This window comes from Schistocerca americana, chromosome 1, assembly GCF_021461395.2.
Source record: "Schistocerca americana isolate TAMUIC-IGC-003095 chromosome 1, iqSchAmer2.1, whole genome shotgun sequence".
In the NCBI taxonomy this organism is placed as follows: domain Eukaryota; kingdom Metazoa; phylum Arthropoda; class Insecta; order Orthoptera; family Acrididae; genus Schistocerca; species Schistocerca americana.
The window spans coordinates 1,137,138,623-1,137,159,691 of NC_060119.1; the positions used below are offsets into that span (position 1 = coordinate 1,137,138,623).

Below are 21,069 nucleotides of genomic sequence, written 5' to 3' on the forward strand. Positions count from 1 at the left end.
GGGCGATCATTATGTATGACGGTCAGCCACGCACTTGCTCTGGTTGTGGCCAAGTAGGGCATGTCCGGTCGGATTGTCTCCGACGACGGCTTACTCAAATCCCGACAGGTGAATCTATGACTCCTTCTACGGTGACGACCCTTCCTCTCAATTACGCCGAAGTTACACGGGCAGCAACCTTTTCCGATAATGACGACATTAGTCCGATAGCCGCCCCCGATGGCGAGACCATAATGGCTTCTGCAGTACAGGATCCGGTCTCTACAACGGCGCCCCCACCTGAAGATAATCACCGACCGACCTTGCAAGAAGGTGTGGATGCCAGGATGGAGATTGACCCACGGGTTGTGCCGACAGCGGCTTTTCTTCCAGACACCAGAGCAGCTGAAGAAATCCACCCATATTCAGATACTGAAACACACGTCCGTAAACAGCGTTCCCCGCGAAAACACAAGAGACGGCGGCGTGCTCCATCGGACGAGTGTTTGCAGCGATCGTCTGACATGGACTGTGGAAATTCCGACGACGGTACCGGCGGTACAGAGGCCGCTGTAACTTCAAACTCAACAGATCGCCGTGGTGACGGCTTCAGCCCCTCCGACCCCACAGAACAGCAGGGTCACAAGCAGACAGCCGCTGCCGATTCCCAGCCAGCAGAGCCGATGGAGTCAGCGCCGAGTGCCGCAGCAGCCACTAACAGCCACCAACAGCCGATGGTATTTCATGGCGACTGGGCGGACGACTGTGAGGAACACTCCTTGCCCATCGTGTCGGACGACACGGGGGGAAATTTACCCCACCAGTGTTGATCCTTTCCCGCCGTCAGTTACAGTGACGAGACAGCCTTACAAGGGTATTGATGGCCAACACGGATGCTGTGGATAGACCTCAAACTTATCGCGTTGCAACTATAAACATCAACACTATACGGACGCGCGCTAAGTTATCCTTGCTTCAGGATATGTTGAACTCTGCTTCCATCGACATAGCCCTTCTCCAGGAAGTGTACGTCGACGACTTCCCAGGCATGTACGGTTATGATGCTTGCGTCTCTCCAGCTTCCCCAACAGGCAGCGGTGTCGCTGTATTTCTTCGGGAAGGGATAGTGGCGGACGATATCCTGTTTCTGCCTGGGGCAAGAGGAGTGGCACTCACGGTACTGGGTGTCCGCCTTATCAATATCTGCGCACCTTCCGGGACGGACAAACGTCGCGAACGTTCACGATTCTTTGCGGAAGACGTCGGCCCGTTCTTCCAAGGCCGCCACGACCATCTGGTGTTTGGAGGTGACTACAATTGCGTACTGGCGCCCAGAGACCAACTCCCACGACATAATCCGTGCCCGGAACTCGAGACGCTAATTCGAGACCTGCAGATGGTGGACACTTGGGAACATCTTCACGGCCACCGACCGGGATTCACGCACTTCACGAGTCACTCTTCCAGTCGTATCGATCGGATTTATGTCTCACGCTCTCTCGCCGCTGGAACACAGGATGCGGAACTGTGGCCTGCAGCATTCTCGGACCACTCAGCTTACATTTGTGCCGTCACCCTGCGGCGGCAACAAGTGTGGAGAAGCCGCAGGCCGTGGAAATTAAACATCGCTCACCTGTCGTACCCGGATTGCCGCCAAGCTGTTGAGGATACGTGGCATTCGTGTGAAAATCGCCTCCGCGCATATCCCACAACGATCCGCTGGTGATTGGACTGCGCCAAACCGGCACTGAGGCGAACGTTGATAACCTACGGTCGTGACCACGCTACTTGGCGAAGACATGCAATCGACTTTTACTTCCTGGTCCTGCGCGACTGCGATGCTATGGCGCCGTCTCCGGAACGACAAACGGCGGTCCACCGTGCTAAGGCTCAGATCCTCGCTCATATGCGACGCCACCTAGAGGGGGTAGCCATCCGCTCGAGGACGCAGGATCGGATACCTGGCGAACGCCCGTCAATGTTCCACGTCCTTCGTGAATGTAAACGACGCCAACGAACGCTGATACGCTTCATCGACACGGAGGACGGTCATCGCCTCACCACGCAACAAGACATAAACACAGCGTTCTACAATCATTATTCCCAACTCTATTCCGCTCAGACCCCTGATCCGACAGCACTGGAGGACGTCTCTCAGACGATTTACGGCACCGAAACCCCGGCAATGGAAGCGGCCTTGATGGAAGAAATTACGGAAGAAGAAGTGATCGACGCCATTAGAAAAGGAGCTGTCAACAAGTCTCCGGGTCCTGATGGCCTCCCCTTCGAATTTTACCGGACTTTTCAATATTTATTAGCCTCCCGATGGACGGACATCTGTCGCGAACTACACTCCTGGAAATTGAAATAAGAACACCGTGAATTCATTGTCCCACGAAGGGGAAACTTTATTGACACATTCCTGGGGTCAGATACATCACATGATCACACTGACAGAACCACAGGCACATAGGCACAGGCAACAGAGCATGCACAATGTCGGCACTAGTACAGTGTATATCCACCTTTCGCAGCAATGCAGGCTGCTATTCTCCCATGGAGACGATCGTAGAGATGCTGGATGTAGTCCTGTGGAACGGCTTGCCATGCCATTCCCACCTGGCGCCTCAGTTGGACCAGCGTTCGTGCTGGACGTGCAGACCGCGTGAGACGACGCTTCATCCAGTCCCAAACATGCTCAATGGGGGACAGATCCGGAGATCTTGCTGGCCAGGGTAGTTGACTTACACCTTCTAGAGCACGTTGGGTGGCACGGGATACATGCGGACGTGCATTGTCCTCTTGGAACAGCAAGTTCCCTTGCCGGTCTAGGAATGGTAGAACGATGGGTTCGATGACGGTTTGGATGTACCGTGCACTATTCACTGTCCCCTCGACGATCACCAGTAGTGTACGGTCAGTGTAGGAGATCGCTCCCCACACCATGATGCCGGGTGTTGGCCCTGTGTGCCTCGGTCGTATGCAGTCCTGATTGTGGCGCTCACCTGCACGGCGCCAAACACGCATACGACCATCATTGGCACCAAGGCAGAAGCGACTCTCATCGCTGAAGACGACACGTCTCCATTCGTCCTCCATTCACGCCTGTCGCGACACCACTGGAGGCGGGCTGCACGATGTTGGGGCGTGAGCGGAAGACGGCCTAACGGTGTGCGGGACCGTAGCCCAGCTTCATGGAGACGGTTGCGAATGGTCCTCGCCGATACCCCAGGAGCAACAGTGTCCCTAATTTGCTGGGAAGTGGCGGTGCGGTCCCCTACGGCACTGCGTAGGATCCTATGGTCTTGGCGTGCATCCGTGCGTCGCTGCGGTCCGGTCCCAGGTCGACGGGCACGTGCACCTTCCGCCGACCACTGGCGACAACATCGATGTACTGTGGAGACCTCACGCCCCACGTGTTGAGCAATTCGGCGGTACGTCCACCCGGCCTCCCGCATGCCCACTATACGCCCTCGCTCAAAGTCCGTCAACTGCACATACGGTTCACGTCCCCGCTGTCGCGGCATGCTACCAGTGTTAAAGACTGCGATGGAGCTCCGTATGCCACGGCAAACTGGCTGACACTGACGGCGGCGGTGCACAAATGCTGCGCAGCTAGCGCCATTCGACGGCCAACACCGCGGTTCCTGGTGTGTCCGCTGTGCCAGGCGTGTGATCATTGCTTGTACAGCCCTCTTGCAGTGTCCGGAGCAAGTATGGTGGGTCTGACACACCGGTGTCAATGTGTTCTTTTTTCCATTTCCAGGAGTGTACTATCCCCGGACGTGCCGCTCCCAGCGGCCCTTGTGGAAGGGATGATTATTCCTATTCACAAACCGTCCGGTGGCTCACGACTGCAGGACTACCGCCCGTTGACGCTATTGAACTGCGACTTTAAGATCTTTTCTCGACTGTTCGCGGCGCGGATACGCCAGACCCTACAAAATGTTATCTCACCCAATCAAACGTCATTAGGAGGCGACAATAATATTCGAACAGCACTCAGTGAATATCGTGACTTGATCTCACTGGCGAGGGCATGTCGTCTGAAGGGTGCACTGGCGGCAATCGATTTTAGTCAATCTTTCGACTGAGTGGACCACGACTATTTGGAAGCGGTCCTCCAACATATGCGGTACCCACAGCCATTCGTCACTGTCGTCATGCGACTACTCCGTGGCGCGACGTCCAAGGTGATCGTCAACGGCCGACCTTCGCAGCCCCTCACCATTTCTCGATCGATACGCCAAGGCCGCCCTCTGTCCAATTTACTTTACGCTGTGGCCATGGAATCTCTCCTCTGCGGCCTGCGCCAACGACTAACGGGTATGACGTTACGAGGCCACACTTTCCGGTGTAAAGCGTACGCTGACGACCTGGTGATTGTCATCCGCAACGGTGACGACACCGCTAGCGCACTGAATTGGATAGCGAAATATGGCATGGCCACTGGTAGTCGTATCAACGTCGCAAAATCGGTGGCGATGAACATCGGGGTCGGATTGTCGGAGAACAGTGTCACCCCCTTACAGCTCAGAAATAGTCTGAAATGTCTCGGCATTGATTTTACAGACGATATACGACGGACCGCTGCTCACAACTTTCGACGGCTTTTACGAAATGTTCGGACTGGAATTGCCAACAACCGCCTACGAGCCCTGGACATCGTCCAACGGACCCAGTATGTTAACACACATTTAGCGTCACGCATTCCGCACATCGTCCAGATATTACCTATAGCGGTGATGTTAGCTCGCCGTATACTTGCGGCTTTTGGGTCCTTCGTGAGTTCAGGAATGCTTTTCAAGATCAAATATGAGACTCTCACCCTTCCCCCGGATCGGGGAGGGCTTGGCCTTTATCACGTTTATGACAGAGCGGTCGCCCTATTTGTGAGCACATTAGTCAAACTGTGGCACCGCCGTCCGGACAATCTGACCAGTTTGTTAATAGAAGAACTAGCACCGCCCTCCCTATTGCCGCCTGTGCCGATACACCATGTCCCCTCCTCGCTCTTCTACATCGGTGTCTTTTACCTCGAACTCTGTTACGTTCGACTTGCCTTACCAGCGACTCAACTGGCGACGGCAAAGACGGTTTATAGGGTCCTGCAACGTGGACGACCCGATAACGTCGTGGAGAGGAAGCACCCGAACGTCAACTGGCGAGTAGTGTGGAGGACAATTCACCACGTAACACTGGACACTGACGTCACGGCGATGTGGTATATCACTGCCAACGGTAAGCAGGTGACCAGATCAAGGCTACATGCGATCCACATGGTGGAGTCACCCACGTGCACGAGCTGTGGCGTTCAAGACAACGATGAACACCGTCTTCTGTGGAGAGTCTACGGCAGTGTGGCACTTAGTGAGGCAAATGTCAGCATACTTCCTTCGGGTAACGCCGACTCATATCGACCCCAAGACTATCTTATTCCCGGATGAAACGTATTACCCACGCACTAAAACTAATGCACTGACGTGGCTTCGTGGACATGCAGTGCATTTTTTTTTTCAAGACGGCACTAAGGACACTTTAGACTTTTGGAACTATTTGCAGGAACGACATTGCAAGATCCTCCGTAACCCAAAGTATCGACGACCCTCCACGTAGCTGGAACATCACGGGTAAGAGAAGCTAAAATTACAATACGATGATAGAATACTACACGGTACAACGTGGGATCTACTTTCATCATTACGAGAAGTCATACCCGGATGATACAGCAGATGGAGAGTATCGTTGTGAACCCTCACACTCTGTAGCAGTATTTGCCCAATTTCCTCTTTTTGTCCCCGGTGCGAAAAGGTCTTCGCAGTTTTAGTTTTCCCATCCAGTGCAAGATGTAGCACTGGTTAATGGTGGTATGGATTCCACCCTCCAGTTTCGTTTCATGGTTTCCTTCGCCCCGCACTTTGCTCTCTTTCTTTATGCCTTTTTCTACAACTATTAGCATGGTTTTAGTTATGTGCGTCCCCAACTCGACACAACGAGTGCACTTACTAGTTTTCAGTTCCTTACTGTTAAAAACAATAAAAAAATAAAAAAATGAAAAAAATAATTAAAAATAAATGAATGAATTTAAAAAAAGTCAAACAGAGCTTGGAAAGAAAAAAAGGGGGTAGCGTAAAAAAAATAATAAAACAAAAAACAAAAAAACATGAATAGAGCGTCTGCCATGTAAACAGGAGATCCCGGGTTCGAGTCCCGGTCGGGGCAGACATTTTCATCTGTCCCCTTTGACGTATGTCAACGCCCGTAAGCAGCTAAGGGTTTTCATTTCATTGTAATCCGGATTATATTCCCGTGAAAGCAGTTGCATTTACGGACAGATTGTGAAAATCTGAGCTTTGTGAAGTGATCTGTTGGAAAGATAAACGCGTGTTAACTTTCGGCCTTTGTAGAATTCCACGTGGCATATTTCATACCCGTTTATGGAATAGGTGGCGAGCAATTTCTGTTAATAGAAATCCACTGAAAAGGACCGAAAGTGAAACTCATATATTGTAGCACACTGTAGATTGCGAAACAATTCGGGTTGGACTTAATGACATTTCTGGCTGCCTAGCGTGTGCACTGGGTTGCATGAACTGTGACCTGAGGACAGTGATATTATTCGTTAATTAAATTTGGGCTGATGGCAAGTGTTTGATTTTGAACCTGAGAAATAAAAGAACTTTTTGTAGTATTGTGCCATTTTTCTAAAGAGATGAAGGAATTGCCCTCCACTCGAAATTTGTTATAAGATGTAACAGGATAACTTGCTACCAGAGTTTACGCTGACTTTGCAAACGTAAGTATTGACAGTGTTTCTCCTCAACGCTACTTTCAGCATCGCCTGAAGAATATCTACGTATGCAGAGAAACGGGCTGGTGATCTGACGCCGTACTGAGGTAGGTGGAACTTTTGTAGTTAACAGTATGACGAGAGACAGTGAACAAACACACACGACGCAATTCTAACCCGGCACGCCTCACAGTGTTTAAGATATGCATACTGAGAGGTGGTGCAGTGTTCATGATTCGTTGGTGACGGTCATTGGTGATCAGATGGCGCTTAGGAGGCCTGGTTTCAGGCAGTAACTGTGCTGAGTTTGGAGCTGAACTGTGGTTGCAACAATTATTCTAGGGTGCAACCATGTCCCACAGATAAGTATGTACTCCTGTTGAAATACTTTAGCCATTTGAACAGTATCGCACTGTAGACTTGCGGGAAGCTGGATGGACGTATCAATGTACTACTGCAAATGATGAGCACAACGTATTGGTGGTTTGTCACCGCTGGTAGCTGTGGGTGTGGAACATTCCCACACCCATAGTCCAGCTTCTGGACATCCGTGTAGCACAATGCGTGTCAGGGTCGACGCATTGTGTGAGCGTGCAATGGCTAGCCGACCATCATCCAGGGGAGAAATCCATGCTAATGTTGCAGCACCTACTGTGTCACCGATGACCACTGGGAACCATCTGTTTCCAACAGCCCTAAGATCACATGTCCCTCTGGCTAGACCACTAGACACCATGACAGCACCAAGCATGGCTGGTTTGGTGTTGTGAAAGCGTCGACTGGAGAGTGGAATGGTTATCTGTTGTCTTCAGTGATGAGAGTACATTCAATCTGTATGCGAGTGATGGACGTACTCATGTATGACAGAGACCTGGTGAACTGCTGATTACAGAGTGCATTTCCCCATGTCAGAGAGGTCCCACCCTAAAGTTCATGGTGCGGGGCCATCAGTTACACCTGGCAGTCATATTTAGTATTTCTGCAGCATAAAGCAACCAGTCCCCATTACATTCTACAGATTATATCGAAATAATCAGCAACCAGTTGCATAAAAGAAATTGTAGCTCCTTAATTTTATTTCCTAGAGACTGAACCCCTTCCTAGTGATGTCTCTTCAACAGGAAACTGATCTGCTTCTTTAGCAGGACTATGTATCTTCACATACAGCTTTTGCGATGCTACATGCTCTTTGTGGTGTAAAAACCTGGCCTGGCCAGAAAGATCAGTGTTTCTCTCGCTAGTTGTACAAGTATGAGACATTGTGTTATGCAAACCTACTCACTTCCCAGAGCCTGCAAGAACTATTGTCTAATTGTAATGAAAGACGCAAGATGAGTGTGACAGTCTATTGCATGATCCATCTGGCACCTTTATAATCATTCGCATATCAGACTACACACTGCACTGCAGCCAGTGGAAAAGGGGGGGGGGGGGTACACTGGAACCAGATATTGTGACAGGTGCATTTCATATGGTTTGAATTTATCTTGTACTCCTCCAATGAAGCACTGTCTGTAAGATCACTTGTCAATAAAATGTCCTTGTCCTTCAGCTTGTTGCATTTTTGCCAGCAGTGTGTATTTTCTGCAAAAGTTATGTAGTATAGCGAATACTGTAGAAGAGTATCGTGCACAGAAAATAACTTGGCCCGTACCTGTGCAGATGCCGTAGTATTGGAGGGCACAGCAGCAGTGGTGGGGGTTCCACTGTGGGCAGGCACTGCACACGGTAGGGGAGCTGTGGTGCAACAGCTCAAGCCTACTCATGAGCTGAACTTGGCAGCTAAAGGTATAGCAAGTCTGCAACCACTACGTTAGCAAGATTTCCCAGTGCGACCAATAACTTGACAGGTCAACCTCGTTTAATAATGAACAGAATGCTTTCCAATATTACTCTGAAACTGCAATGAAGGGATATTATTTATTTTCGCCCGACTTTTACACTTTTCTTCTTTCTCATGTCGTGTTAAAATTAGCTTCTTTTACCAAAACTCAGTGGAGTTCACCACCAACATGCACAGTGCTTTGCTGACAGTTTGGGCCACGGTTTCGATCCCTACTATCAGTTCTTATCAACTGAAATCCGGTCTCATCTGACCAGGCCAAGGTCTAGAACCCAAACAGTACTGTCACGAGTCCAGGAGACACGTTGCAGGCGATGTCGTGCTGTTAGCAAAGGCACTCGCGTTGATCGTCTGCTGCCATAGCCCATTAACGCCAAATTTCGCCGCACTGTCCTAACGGGTATGTTCTTCGTACCTCTTACATCGATTTCTGCTATTTATTCACGCAGTGTTGCCAGTCTATTAACACCGATAGCTCTGGCACACGCCGCTGCTCTCTGACGTTAAGTGAAGGCCGTCAGCCAACGCGTTGTCCGTGGTGAGAGTAATGCCTGAAATGTGGTAATCTCGGAATACCGAGTTACCTAGAGATTTCCGAAACGGGGTGCCCCATGCGTCTCGCTCCGACCACCATTCTGCCTTCAAAGTCTGTTAATTCACGTCGTGCGGCCATAATCACGTCGGAAACCTTTCCACAAGAATCACCTGTCTACAAATGACAACTCCACCAGTTCAGCGTCCCTTCACACCTCGCGTACGCGACACCACGGTCATCAGTATACATACAAGGTGTACAACTTTGCTTCCGCCGATTTTTCCCCAACATTAGAGGCTTTAATGAAACACATTGGTTACACATATATCATTCAAACTATTTTCCATCGCTGGCCACTACTTTCTCCCATCTTTCGGGCACTGTACGAATCCCGCATCGAAAAAATTGTTCACATTTTGAAGCTATCCACGAATCGATCCAATTTGTGACTTCTTCATGAGATCGGAAGAGTTGGTCAGCCAGGCCATGTGCCATTGATCTAAACAGGTGATAGAGAGAGCAATGTCTGGAGAATACGGGGTAGGACTTCCCATTTTAACGTTTCCAAGTACTTTGTGACCTCTTTTGCAACGTGGGGTCGAACGTTGTCGTGCTGAAAAATCACTTCATCGTACCTCTCGCTGTATTGCAGCCATTTGTCCTTTAATGCTCTGCTCAAACGCATTAATTGCGTTCGATAACGGGCACCTCTGATTCTTTCACTTGGTATTAACACCTCATAGTACACGACGGCGAGCTGGTCCCACCAAGTGCAGAGCATGATCTTGGAGCCGTGAATATTCGGTTTGGCCGTGGACGTGGAAGCATGGCCGGGATGTCCCTATGATTTTTTCCGTTTAGGGTTATCGTAATGAGCACATTTTTCGTCCCCGGTCACAATGCGATGCAGAAATCCCGTCCTTTTTTGCCTCTGAAGCAACCGTTCACAAACACACAAATGCCGTTCAACGTCTCTTGGTTTCAGCTCACACAGGACCCAAGTTCCCTCTTTCTGAATCATGCCCATAGCCTTGAGACGCCTTGAAGTGGCTTGCTGCGCCACTCCCACTAATCGTGCCAATTCTTCTTGACTTAGACGTGAGTCTTCACTCAGCAATGCCTCCAATTTTGCATCTTAGAAAACATTCTCTCTTCCACCACTACGGCGGCCCACGACGTTAAAATCACCCTCCTTGAAGCGTTGAAACCACTCACGACACGTTCTTTCACTAATAGCGTCCTTACCATACGTAATTGAGAGTATTCGATGATGCTCAGCCGCTGTTTTCTTCATATTGAAATAAAACAGTAACATCTCCCGCAAATGACGAGAATTAGGCTCGCAGACTGACATTTTCAATCAAGAAGAACTTTATGATGCAGACACAAATCGACTAATGTTTGAATGAGGTTATGTTGACCGAGGTCCAAGCTAACTGCCTGACGTCTGCGATCTGTTTCTTTCGACCGCTACTTACCGTTGTTGCCACCTATCGGCAAACGGCGGAAGTAAAGTTGTACACCTTGTACATATAGCTATCCCATGACAAATGCCAAAGGAAAAGAAATATGATCGGTAGAAAATTGAACTGTCAGGCTGAATCTCGGGGTAGTCTTTCATATGTTCCTAGAGTCCATGGTGGAAGACCTATACTCGTGATAAAGATGCCTGCCATAGTGCTTTCGACTCTGTAAATACATCTATGTTATTGCTGTTGTTTCTCCAGTCCTAATACGTAAATTTAAGTTTGATGTTAGGCAGTTCCTCCCTTTTATAAATGCATTTCTTGCTACAGCCAGTCTGAATTTTAAATCTACATCTACATCCATACTCCGCAAGCCACCTGACGGTGTGTGGCGGAGGGTACCTCGAGTACCTCTATCGGTTCTCCCTTCTATTCCAGTCTCGTATTGTTCGTGGAAAGAAGGATTGTCGGTATGCCTCTGTGTGGGCTCTAATCTCTCTGATTTTATCCTCATGGTCTCTTCGCGAGATGTACGTAGGAGGGAGCAATATACTGCTTGACTCCTCGAAGGTATGTTCTCGAAATTTCAACAAAAGCCCGTACCGAGCTACTGAACGTCTCTCCTGCAGAGTCTTCCACTGGAGTTTATCTATCATCTCCGTAACGCTTTCGCGATTACTAAATGATCCTGTAACGAAGCGCGCTGCTCTCCGTTGGATCTTCTCTATCTCTTCTATCAACCCTATCTGGTACGGATCCCACACTGCTGAGGAGTATTCAAGCAGTGGGCGAACAAGCGTACTGTAACCTACTTCCTTTGTTTTCGGATTTCATTTCCTTAGGTTTCTTCCAATGAATCTCAGTCTGGCATCTGCTTTACCGACGATCAACTTTATATTCATTCCATTTTAAATCACTCCTAATGCGTACTCCCAGATAATTTATGGAATTAACTGCTTCCAGTTGCTGACCTGCTATATTGTAGCTAAATGATAAGGGATCTTTCTTTCTGTGTATTCGCAGCACATTACACTTGTCTACACTGAGATTCAATTGCCATTCCCTGCACCATGCGTCAATTCGCTGCAGATCCTCCTGCATTTCAGTACAATTTTCCATTGTTACAACCTCTCGATATACCACAGCATCATCCGCAAAAAGCCTCAGTGAACTTCTGATGTCATCCACAAGGTCATTTAAGTATATTGTGAACAGCAACGGTCCTATGACAATCCCCTGCGACACACCTGAAATCACTCTTACTTCGGAAGACTTCTCTCCATTGATAATGACATGCTGCTTCTGCTATCTAGGAACTCTTCAATCCAATCACACAATTGGTCTGATATTCCATATGCTCTTACTTTGTTCATTAAACGACTGTGGGGAACTGTATCCAACGCCTTGCGGAAGTCAAGAAACACGGCATCTACCTGGGAACCCGTGTCTATGGCCCTCTGAGTCTCGTGGACGAATAGCGCGAGCTGGGTTTCACACGATCCTGTTTTTCGAAACCCATGCTGATTCCTACAGAGTAGATTTCTAATTTCCAGACAAGTCATTATACTCTAACATAATACGTGTTCCAAAGTTCTACAACTGATCGACGTTAGAGATATAGGTCTATAGTTCTGCACATCTGTTCGACGTCCCTTTTTGAAAACGGGGATGACCTGTGCACTTTTCCAATCCTTTGGAACGCAAGAAGGGGGCAAGTTCCTTCGCGTACTCTGTGTAAAATCGGACTGGTATCCCATCAGGTCCAGCGGCCTTTCCTCTTTTGAGCGATTTTAATTGTTTCTCTATCCCTCTGTCGTCTATTTCGATATCTACCATTTTATTATCTGTGCGACAATCTAGAGAAGGAACTACAGTGCAGCCTTCCTCTGTGAAACAGCTTTGGAAAAAGACATTTAGTATTTCGGCCTTTAGTCTATCATCCTCTGCTTCAGTACCATTTTGGTCACAGGGTGTTTGGACATTTTGTTTTGAACCACCTACCGCTTTGACATAAGACCAGAATTTCTTAGGATTTTCTGCCAAGTCAGTACATAGAACTTTACTTTCGAATTCATTGAACGCCTCTCGTATGGCCCTCCTCACATTACATTTCGCTTCGCGTAATTTTTGTTTGTCTGCAAGGTGTTGGCTATGTTTATGTTTGCTGTGAAGTTCCCTTTGCTTCCGCAGCAGTTTTCTAACTAGGTTGTTGTACCACAGTGGCTCTTTTCCATCTCTTACGATTTTGCTTGGCACATACTCATCTAACGCATATTGTACGATGGTTTTGAACTTTGTCCACTGATCCTCAACACTACCTGCACTTAAAACAAAACTTTTGTGTTGAGCCATCAGGTACTCTGAAATCTGCGTTTTGTCACTTTTGCTAAACAGAAAAATCTTCCTACCTTTTTTAATATTTCTATTTACGGCTGAAATCATCGATGCAGTAACCGCTGCATCCTCTTAACTTCGGCCATCGTCAGTTATTTTTATGCTCAAATAGCTGAACTCATACGTTACTTTTAGTGTCTCATTTGGTAACCTCATTCCCTCAGCATCGCCTGATTTGCATGGACTACGTTCCATTATCCTCGTTCTGCTCTTGTTAATGTTCACCTTATACCTTGTATCCTTCTTTGAAGACACTGTACATTCCGTTCAACTGCTCTTTCAAGTCCTATGCTGTCTCTGACAGAATTAATTAGAACGTAATAGGCAAACCGCACAATATTTAAATGTTATTTTATCCGTGTTGGATCTTGTGAAAAACCACATGGACCACAACATAACAAATCTAATGGAACGGTTTGCTGAGCAGACGACAGGTTGCTGATCAAAACACCTGTGTAATGAAAAATAATAGCCATCTGAAGATAAGTATGGTAGCCCGAAACCGGTTATGGCACTGAAATAAAACATTTAAAAAGTTTTTATTGTTCGGTGCGTCATTGACCAACGCACAATATTTATTTCTTCTTCCTGAACTTCAATTCCTTCTCCAAATTTTTCTTTGCTTTCCTTTAGTGATAGCTCAATTTACAGTTTGAATAACGCAGGAGATAGGCTGCAACAGTGTCTCACTTCATTGTCAATCACTGCTTCCCTTTCGTGCCCTTCGATTCTTTTAACTACCGTCTAGTTTTTGTACACAAAGTATACAATTATTCGCTCTCTGTATTTTAGCTCCGCTGCAGTCAGAATTCCGAAGAGTGTATTCCAGTCAACAATGTCAGACGCCTTCTCGAAATCTACGATTGTTATAAACGTAGATTTGTCATTCCTTAACATGTCTTCCAAGAGAAGTCGTAGAGTCAGTACTGCCTTGCGTGTTCCTACATTTCTCCAGAATCCTAACTGGTCTTCCCGTAAGTCAGCTTCTACAAGTTTTTCCATTCACCTGTAAAGAATTCGTGTTAGCATTTTGCAACCGTGACTTATTAAAGTGATAATTCGGTAATATTCACATCTGTCGGCACATGCGTTCTTTGGAATTGGAATTATTACATTCTGTCTTACGTTTGAGTGTATTTTTCCCGTCCACCAGGTGGAATAGCTTAATTGTGGCAGGCTTTCCCAAGGATATCAGTAGTTCTAAGAGTATGTCGTCCGCCTTGTTTCGACTTCGGTCTTTCAGTGCTATGGCCATTTTTTCTGTCAGTATCACATCTCCCGTTTCATCTTCGTCAACTTCTTCTGGTCTTTCCACAAAACTTCCTCGAAGATCAAATGGTTCAAAATGGTTCAAATGGCTCTGAGCACTATGGGACTCAACTTCTGAGGTCATCAGTCCCCTAGAACTTAGAACTACTTAAACCTAACTAACCTAAGGACATCACGCACATCCATGCCCGAGGCAGGATTCGAACCTGCGACCGTAGCGGCCTCGCGGTTCCAGACTGTAGCGCCTAGAACCGCACGGCCACTCCGGCCGGCCTCGAAGATCATTTCCCTTGTTTCGCCACTCTATATATTCCTTCCACCTTTCAACTTTTCCTTCTTTGCTTAGTACTGGTTTCGCATTCGAGTTCTTGATTAGTTATACATGCTATTTGTTGCATTTATTCTCTATACAATCCTGCTCAGCCACAGTGCACTTCCAGCCAATCTCATTTTTAGCTGCCTGTGTTCTCTTTTGCCTGCTTCATTTGCTGCTCGCCAGACCTTGTCATTTTACCTATTTGATGCTCTGCTCCCTTCACTGTTTCATCTCTCAAAGCTACCCATTCGTCGTCTATTGTATTCTTTTCCCTACAGTGCGTAAGAAATTTCATTTCGAAGTAACTTTGTTTCTGTTTCATCTCATACGGCACGCAATTAAACGGGAAGTTGATGTTAGTTCAGCGCCCATCCCCCCAATCCATTACACGTTCTGCCATCAGTCCTTTCAGCGCGCTGGCAGTAGCATAATTCTCACGCGGGTGGCCAATTTGTTTATGCTCTCAGCAGAAGCGCAGAGCCGCTGCATGCAATTATTTAGTCCATACCACGTACACCAATTACCGCGAGCCGCTACGCTGTTATTACGCAATTAAACGCTACATAATTTCCCCGCCAGAGTTACGGCCGGAAGAAAGAGCATTAATAATTCATGCCATCGCTCGCCAGAACACGTTATGCTGTCCCGCCGCTATAGTAACCAGCACCGTTAGGGATCCCTGTCTATCTTCTGCAGCAGGTCCGACACCACCTGCTCACGAAAAGAAATCTGATTACAGCGCTGGCTGACAAGGCTTCGTGTGATCTCTTCATGTCTCTCGTGAATACTAACTGATAGCAATTTTCTTGGTTAAGTAACGTAGATGAAGGATACAGCAATTCCCTGAACAAACCATTAGATTTCGGACCGGATGTGGCCACGCATGAAAGCTGGAGATATTAAAGGTAATAGTGAGGTGTCGAAAAATAAGCTAAGACACAGCAGTGCTATACATATAAAACAGTTCCTGCATCATTCACTTGTTTATTCTGCCACTAAGCGTTTCGATGGTTCAAACTACTATCTTCAGGTGGAGAATTGTTTATTTACAAGGCTGGTACTGGTGGAGAGTACAGACGTCTTTTCACAATCGCAGACCAAGGGCAGTGTAGGTTATTGTGCGTCTTTAGAGAGACGGTATGGTTGTAAAAGGCGTGCTTACTATTATCTGATTCAGTTGTAAAAGGTCTGAGTGCTGTTACCTGATGTATGCCCTTTCCACTGCACATTAAATTTGCACTGAAACACACTATAAATGTAATGTGCATTGGATAGGACATACATCAAGCATAGCGCGTATGACCCCAGTTGTTTTTTGCGCCCGGAAGCAAAACAAACATACATCAGGTAAAAGTATGCACACCTACAACTGTGCTGTCCCTCAAAAGACGCAAATTAACCTACACTGCTCTTGGTCTGCGACTGTAAAAAGACGTCCGTTCGCTTCACCAACACCAGCGGTATAAATAGACAGTTCCCCGCCTGAAGATTATAGTATGAACCATCGAAACGCTTAGTGGCACAATAAACAAGTGACTGACGCAGAAACTTTTATTTTTATTGATCAACAGTCGCAATCCTCATAGTGCCGTCCCTTATGGACGAAATATTCTTTCAACGGCAATGCTACTTTCAGTTACAGGACACACAAGATGCCGATGAATACCAAACTGTGGCAGTTCATGTTCGCGTATTGTGCAAACAAGTGGTGTTTTTTTCGTGAGGAAGGTGAAACTTCTGGAAAGTGAGTTGTTGAAGAAAGATGGGATACCATTACCAGATGGAAGGCTCTATTGTTATCCGTCTTTCTGAGACTAACGCTCTGATTTATAGCGTTAAGAACATTTCAAATTATTGCTGACCGAAAGAGCAGATCTTGTTCTTACCAATAGGCAGCTACATTCCCAACGACTCTGAACGTAGACCAGAAAAACTGTTCGTCAGTTCTGAATGGTAACGCTGCAACAGGCTATAGCAATAGGTATACAGGCAGCTGTAATGTTAAAAATCAACAGTTTATTCTTTCACGAGTCTTCCTGGCGAATCATCGCTGTGTCTGTCGAATGATTGGCTTGTTTATCACCTTACGAGTGCTGTCATTGGGTTCAAATGGCTCTGAGCACTACGGGACTTAACATCTATGGTCATCAGTCCCCTAGAACTTAGAACTACTTAAACCTAACTAACCTAGGGACATCACACAACACCCAGTCATCACGAGGCAGAGAAAATCCCTGACCCCGCCGGGAATCGAACTCGGGAACCCGGGCGCGGGAAGCGAGAACGCTACCGCACGACCACGAGCTGCAGACCAGCTATCATTGGGTGAGCCGCTTTAAGTGCACGTGCCGACTAGCAGAGTCACTTATAAACCTATCACCCTTCATTATCCGAACAATCATTTCGTCAGTTGTGTGTGCTTTCTCTTTGTAGACATTGTCTTTCAACCTTTCCCACTGACAAAAATGTGAAGAGGTGAGGTAGGTCCGGGGACATTTGTGACCTAGAAATGTTACCATTTCGGCCGATCCACCTTCAGGGAAATATTAGATTTAGATGATAGATCAGAAATAATTGTCACGTTTCATGGCCACCAAGGACCACGGACCTTAATTACCTCTACGCATTTTTGCTGTGGGTATTGGAGAAAGGCGAAGTGAACAAAGAAAGTATGTGAACATAAGAGACGAATTGATTGATTGGATTATGAATAGTGCTGCTCTTACAAGATAACATCAGAACAGCTACACGTGGTGGCATCAAGAGAATACGAAAGAATTTAAGTTGGATGTGGAATTTATCAAAATTAGCTTTGAACTTAATCAGTTGCCTTTTGTTTACTCTATCATCAAGGGATTTGTTTTGGTTATGTTCTAACAGTTGTATCTCTCCAAGCAATAAAAACTGGACAAATATTATATGGAATGTTTTATTCGAATTAGTCTCTTACAGTTTTTACTATTCTTCACACACCCTGTATACCATACGTGAATTTCAGATCTTTTTTATATTGTTATTGTGGGAGATAAAGCCTTTAAAGTGATTTTGTGTCGCTACTGTGCACGTAGAGATTTGTTGGCTGCCCAATGATTGGCAAAAAGCGCAGATCGTTACCGTTTTCAAGAAGGGTCGTCGAAAAGAGAGACAACTATATGCCTGTATCTGTGACGTTGTCTGTTGTAGAATTTTGGAACACTTTTTTATGGTTGCGTATCTCGACATTTGTGGAGCTCAGTCACCTCTGTAGGAATCAGCATGGGCTCCGAAAACAAAGCACGTGTGAAACTCAGCGCGCTCCGTTCGTCCACAAGATCTAGAACGCAGGTGGGTACAGACGCCCGGGTAAATACCGTGTCCCTTGACTTCCGGAAGGTATTCGACACAGTTCCGCTTTGCCGCCTAACGAACAAAATACAAGCGTTCGAAATATCTCACCAGCTGTGTGACTCGGCTGAAGAGCGCCTAGCAGGGAGAACACAGTATGTCCTCCTACAGTTGAGAGAACTCTTAAGACGTAGAGGGAAATTCGGGTGTGCCTCAAGAGTGTGTTACAGGACCATTACTTTTCACAACATGTATAAGTGATTTCGTAGACGACGTCGGAAGTTCCAAAAGGCTTTTCATGGACGATGCTGCTGTATACAGAGGATTGGCGACACTGGAAAAATTTAGCGGAGAATTGACTCTTTGTGCAAGGAATGGCTCTTGACGCTCAGAGTGAATAAATGTAACGCATTGCCAGTACGTAGACAGAAAGACCCGTCATTGTATGGTTACAAAATTTCAGAACAATCACTGGAAGAATTACATCAAGTATCTGGGAATATGTTTCTTCCATAAAATATGCAGGAATAACGCGTATGGAGCGATGTAAAGTGGATCGGCCACATAAAATTAATCGCGAGTAATGCAGATACCAGGCTGACTCATTCAAAAACTACTCAGGAAATTTAGTCCATCAACGAAGGAGACAGGTTACAAAAGACTGGTTCGGCCAGTACTTGAATATTGCTCTTCGGGCTGCGATCCGTAGCACATACCACTGATAGAGAAGGTAGAAAGAGGAACAGCAAGTTTCTTTACAGGTTCTTTTAGTAAGCACGTAAGCGTCACAGATATAACAAACCTACACCATTGGCAGACGGTGCAAGAGAGGCGTTCTGTATCACGGTTTAGTGTTAAAAGTTCCGAGAGCGTAAGTTCGTTGAAGAGTCAACCAGTACATTGCTTCCTCCCACCTTTTTTCTTTTCTTTTTTTTTTTCAGTCATAATTCTTCTGACTGGTTTGATGCGGCCCGCCACGAATTCCTCTCCTGTGCCAACCTCTTCACCTCGGGGTAGCACCTGCGTCCTCAGTTATTTGCTGGACTTATTCCAATCTCATAGTAGAATGTAAACTGCCAGGGCCGGAATTGCCACAATTAATACAGGGTGTCTACGTGGACAAGAAAAAAATTCCCGGATTTTTCCCGGATTTCCCGGTTAAAAACACAATTTCTCCCGGATGAAATTGCGTATAAAGCGGGTGAAAATACATCCGGGTTAAGTAACAGTATACTTTCCCTCGGAGCTATAAAACGTATCAGTCCTTTGAATCGTAAAGGTCTTATACCGGCGGAGGACGTCCCACCACTTTAGGAAACGAAACCTGGAAAAACAATGCGTTTGGAAAGTTGTTTGATGCGAGACAATTATTTTCGTATTTACACAAATTCCACAAATTACAGCACGGTAGCTTCCGAATAGAGATTGCGTTGAGCGATGCACTTTTGTCAGCCAGTCATAGCTCATGTCACGTGATCTCGCTAGCGAATGACGGCAGTTATTCAGAGCACGAGGCCTACGAGAAAGACAGGCCGCGGCGCGTACGTTACGAAGGTAGGCCGAGCTCGCTCAAATCAGCAAAGTGCGTTTCTACACCGGTTAACTCGTAAGTAGATGTGTATGTACGAACGAGAACTGCATCGTCTATTGGCATCCACTGTTATTAGTCCTATAATGATAGGAAGTCCGTAGGCCTACTATCAGGCTCTAATTTGGCAATTAAAATCGTGCCAAAATGATTATCAGTTGCGTAGAAAAATTGAAGTGTTCTGGCATGAAGAGACTTGTGACATTGCTGACACATTATGCACATTTTTTTGAAGGTCAGTTACACTTTTTGGCATCGATTGCATAATTTATCTATGAAAGAACAACATTAAATATGAAAACTAACCTGAAGCTCGGTCTTTTTTTAGCGTGTGTTACATATTAAGTCATATCAAATACAAATGTGCCGGTAAAATTTTAAATAGTGGCATTAATGACTTATCTTCTGGGGCCGACAGTTTTCAAATGGCTGATCCTCAAAGTGTTACGTTTTGAATGAGAGTTATAACGCCCTGTGATTTAAGAAATTCACTGCACCCTCTCACACGTAACATAAATCATCTTGCATGGAAATTTACGTTAAAAGTAACGCATCTCAAGCCACTATTCGTAATATTTTCTGGTGATCTGTTAGAAATTTAAACAATTGTGACGTCACGCACATCGAATGCACGTTAGTTGTTACGGACGTACTGCATAATCTTTGACACTTTTCGGTGTCGGCAAACTGGTCTGTGCATTGTGTAAATTACCCATTTTCCATCCAACTAAACTTTTATTTTGGTGTTATTCTCTGATTTATGTTTCATTGCTGCAGTATTATTCAGCAGTAGTGGACTAAAGTTCTTTGTCAGCGTATCTGATCTTACACGTCAAACCTACAAAACTAACTGAAATATCCCGGAATTCTAAAAAATGCCCGGGTTTTTCCCGGATTTGTCCCGGATGAAAAAATTCCCGGGTTTTTTCCGGATCTCCCGGATGTCCCGGGCCGTATACACCCTGTAATAAGATATTTTGGAAGCTCACGGAAGCGGAATTTTGCTGTAGTCAGTAGCGAGCCAAGGTGTGAATCGGACATTCATCAAAGTTGCGATCCCCTTTGAAAATGTCCTCCCCAGATGGGGACGAAACGTCGGGTTTTAAAGTGAAATCCCTTCGACCACGGCATAACAGCCCAGAATACTTTACTAATTGTGATTCCAATCTCTGTCTGCCTCTACAGTTTTTGCCCTCTACAGCTCCCTCTAGTGCCATGGAACTCATTCCCTCATGTCTTAAACCGAAGTCCTGTCATCCTGTCCCTTCTCCTTGTCAGTGTTTTCCACATATTCCTTTTCTCTCCGATTCTGCGCGGAACCTCCTCATTCCGTACCTTATCAGTCCACCTTCAACATTAGTCTATTACACCGCATCTCAAACGCTTCGATTCTCTTCTGTTCCAGTTTTCCGACAGTCCCTCTAAAAATTACATTCTCAAAAATTTCTTCGTCAAATTAAAGTCTATGTTTGATATTAGTAGAATTCTCTTGGCCAGGAATGCACTTATTGTGAGTTCTGGTGTGCTTTTTATGTCTTCCTTGCTCCGTCCGTCGTTGGTTATTT

The 21,069-nt window shown here is 46.3% G+C and overlaps 1 protein-coding gene across 1 annotated transcript in view; it reads left to right on the forward strand.

Moving 5' to 3' along the window:
- Positions 1-503: 503 nt before the first annotated feature.
- Positions 504-21,069, forward strand: part of LOC124597197 (collagen alpha-2(I) chain-like) — a 187,944-nt gene continuing 167,378 nt past the window's right edge. The window contains exon 1 of the mRNA XM_047135923.1: positions 504-744. Coding sequence (XP_046991879.1) covers positions 504-744 — 241 coding nt within the window. The remainder of the gene's footprint in view (positions 745-21,069) is intronic.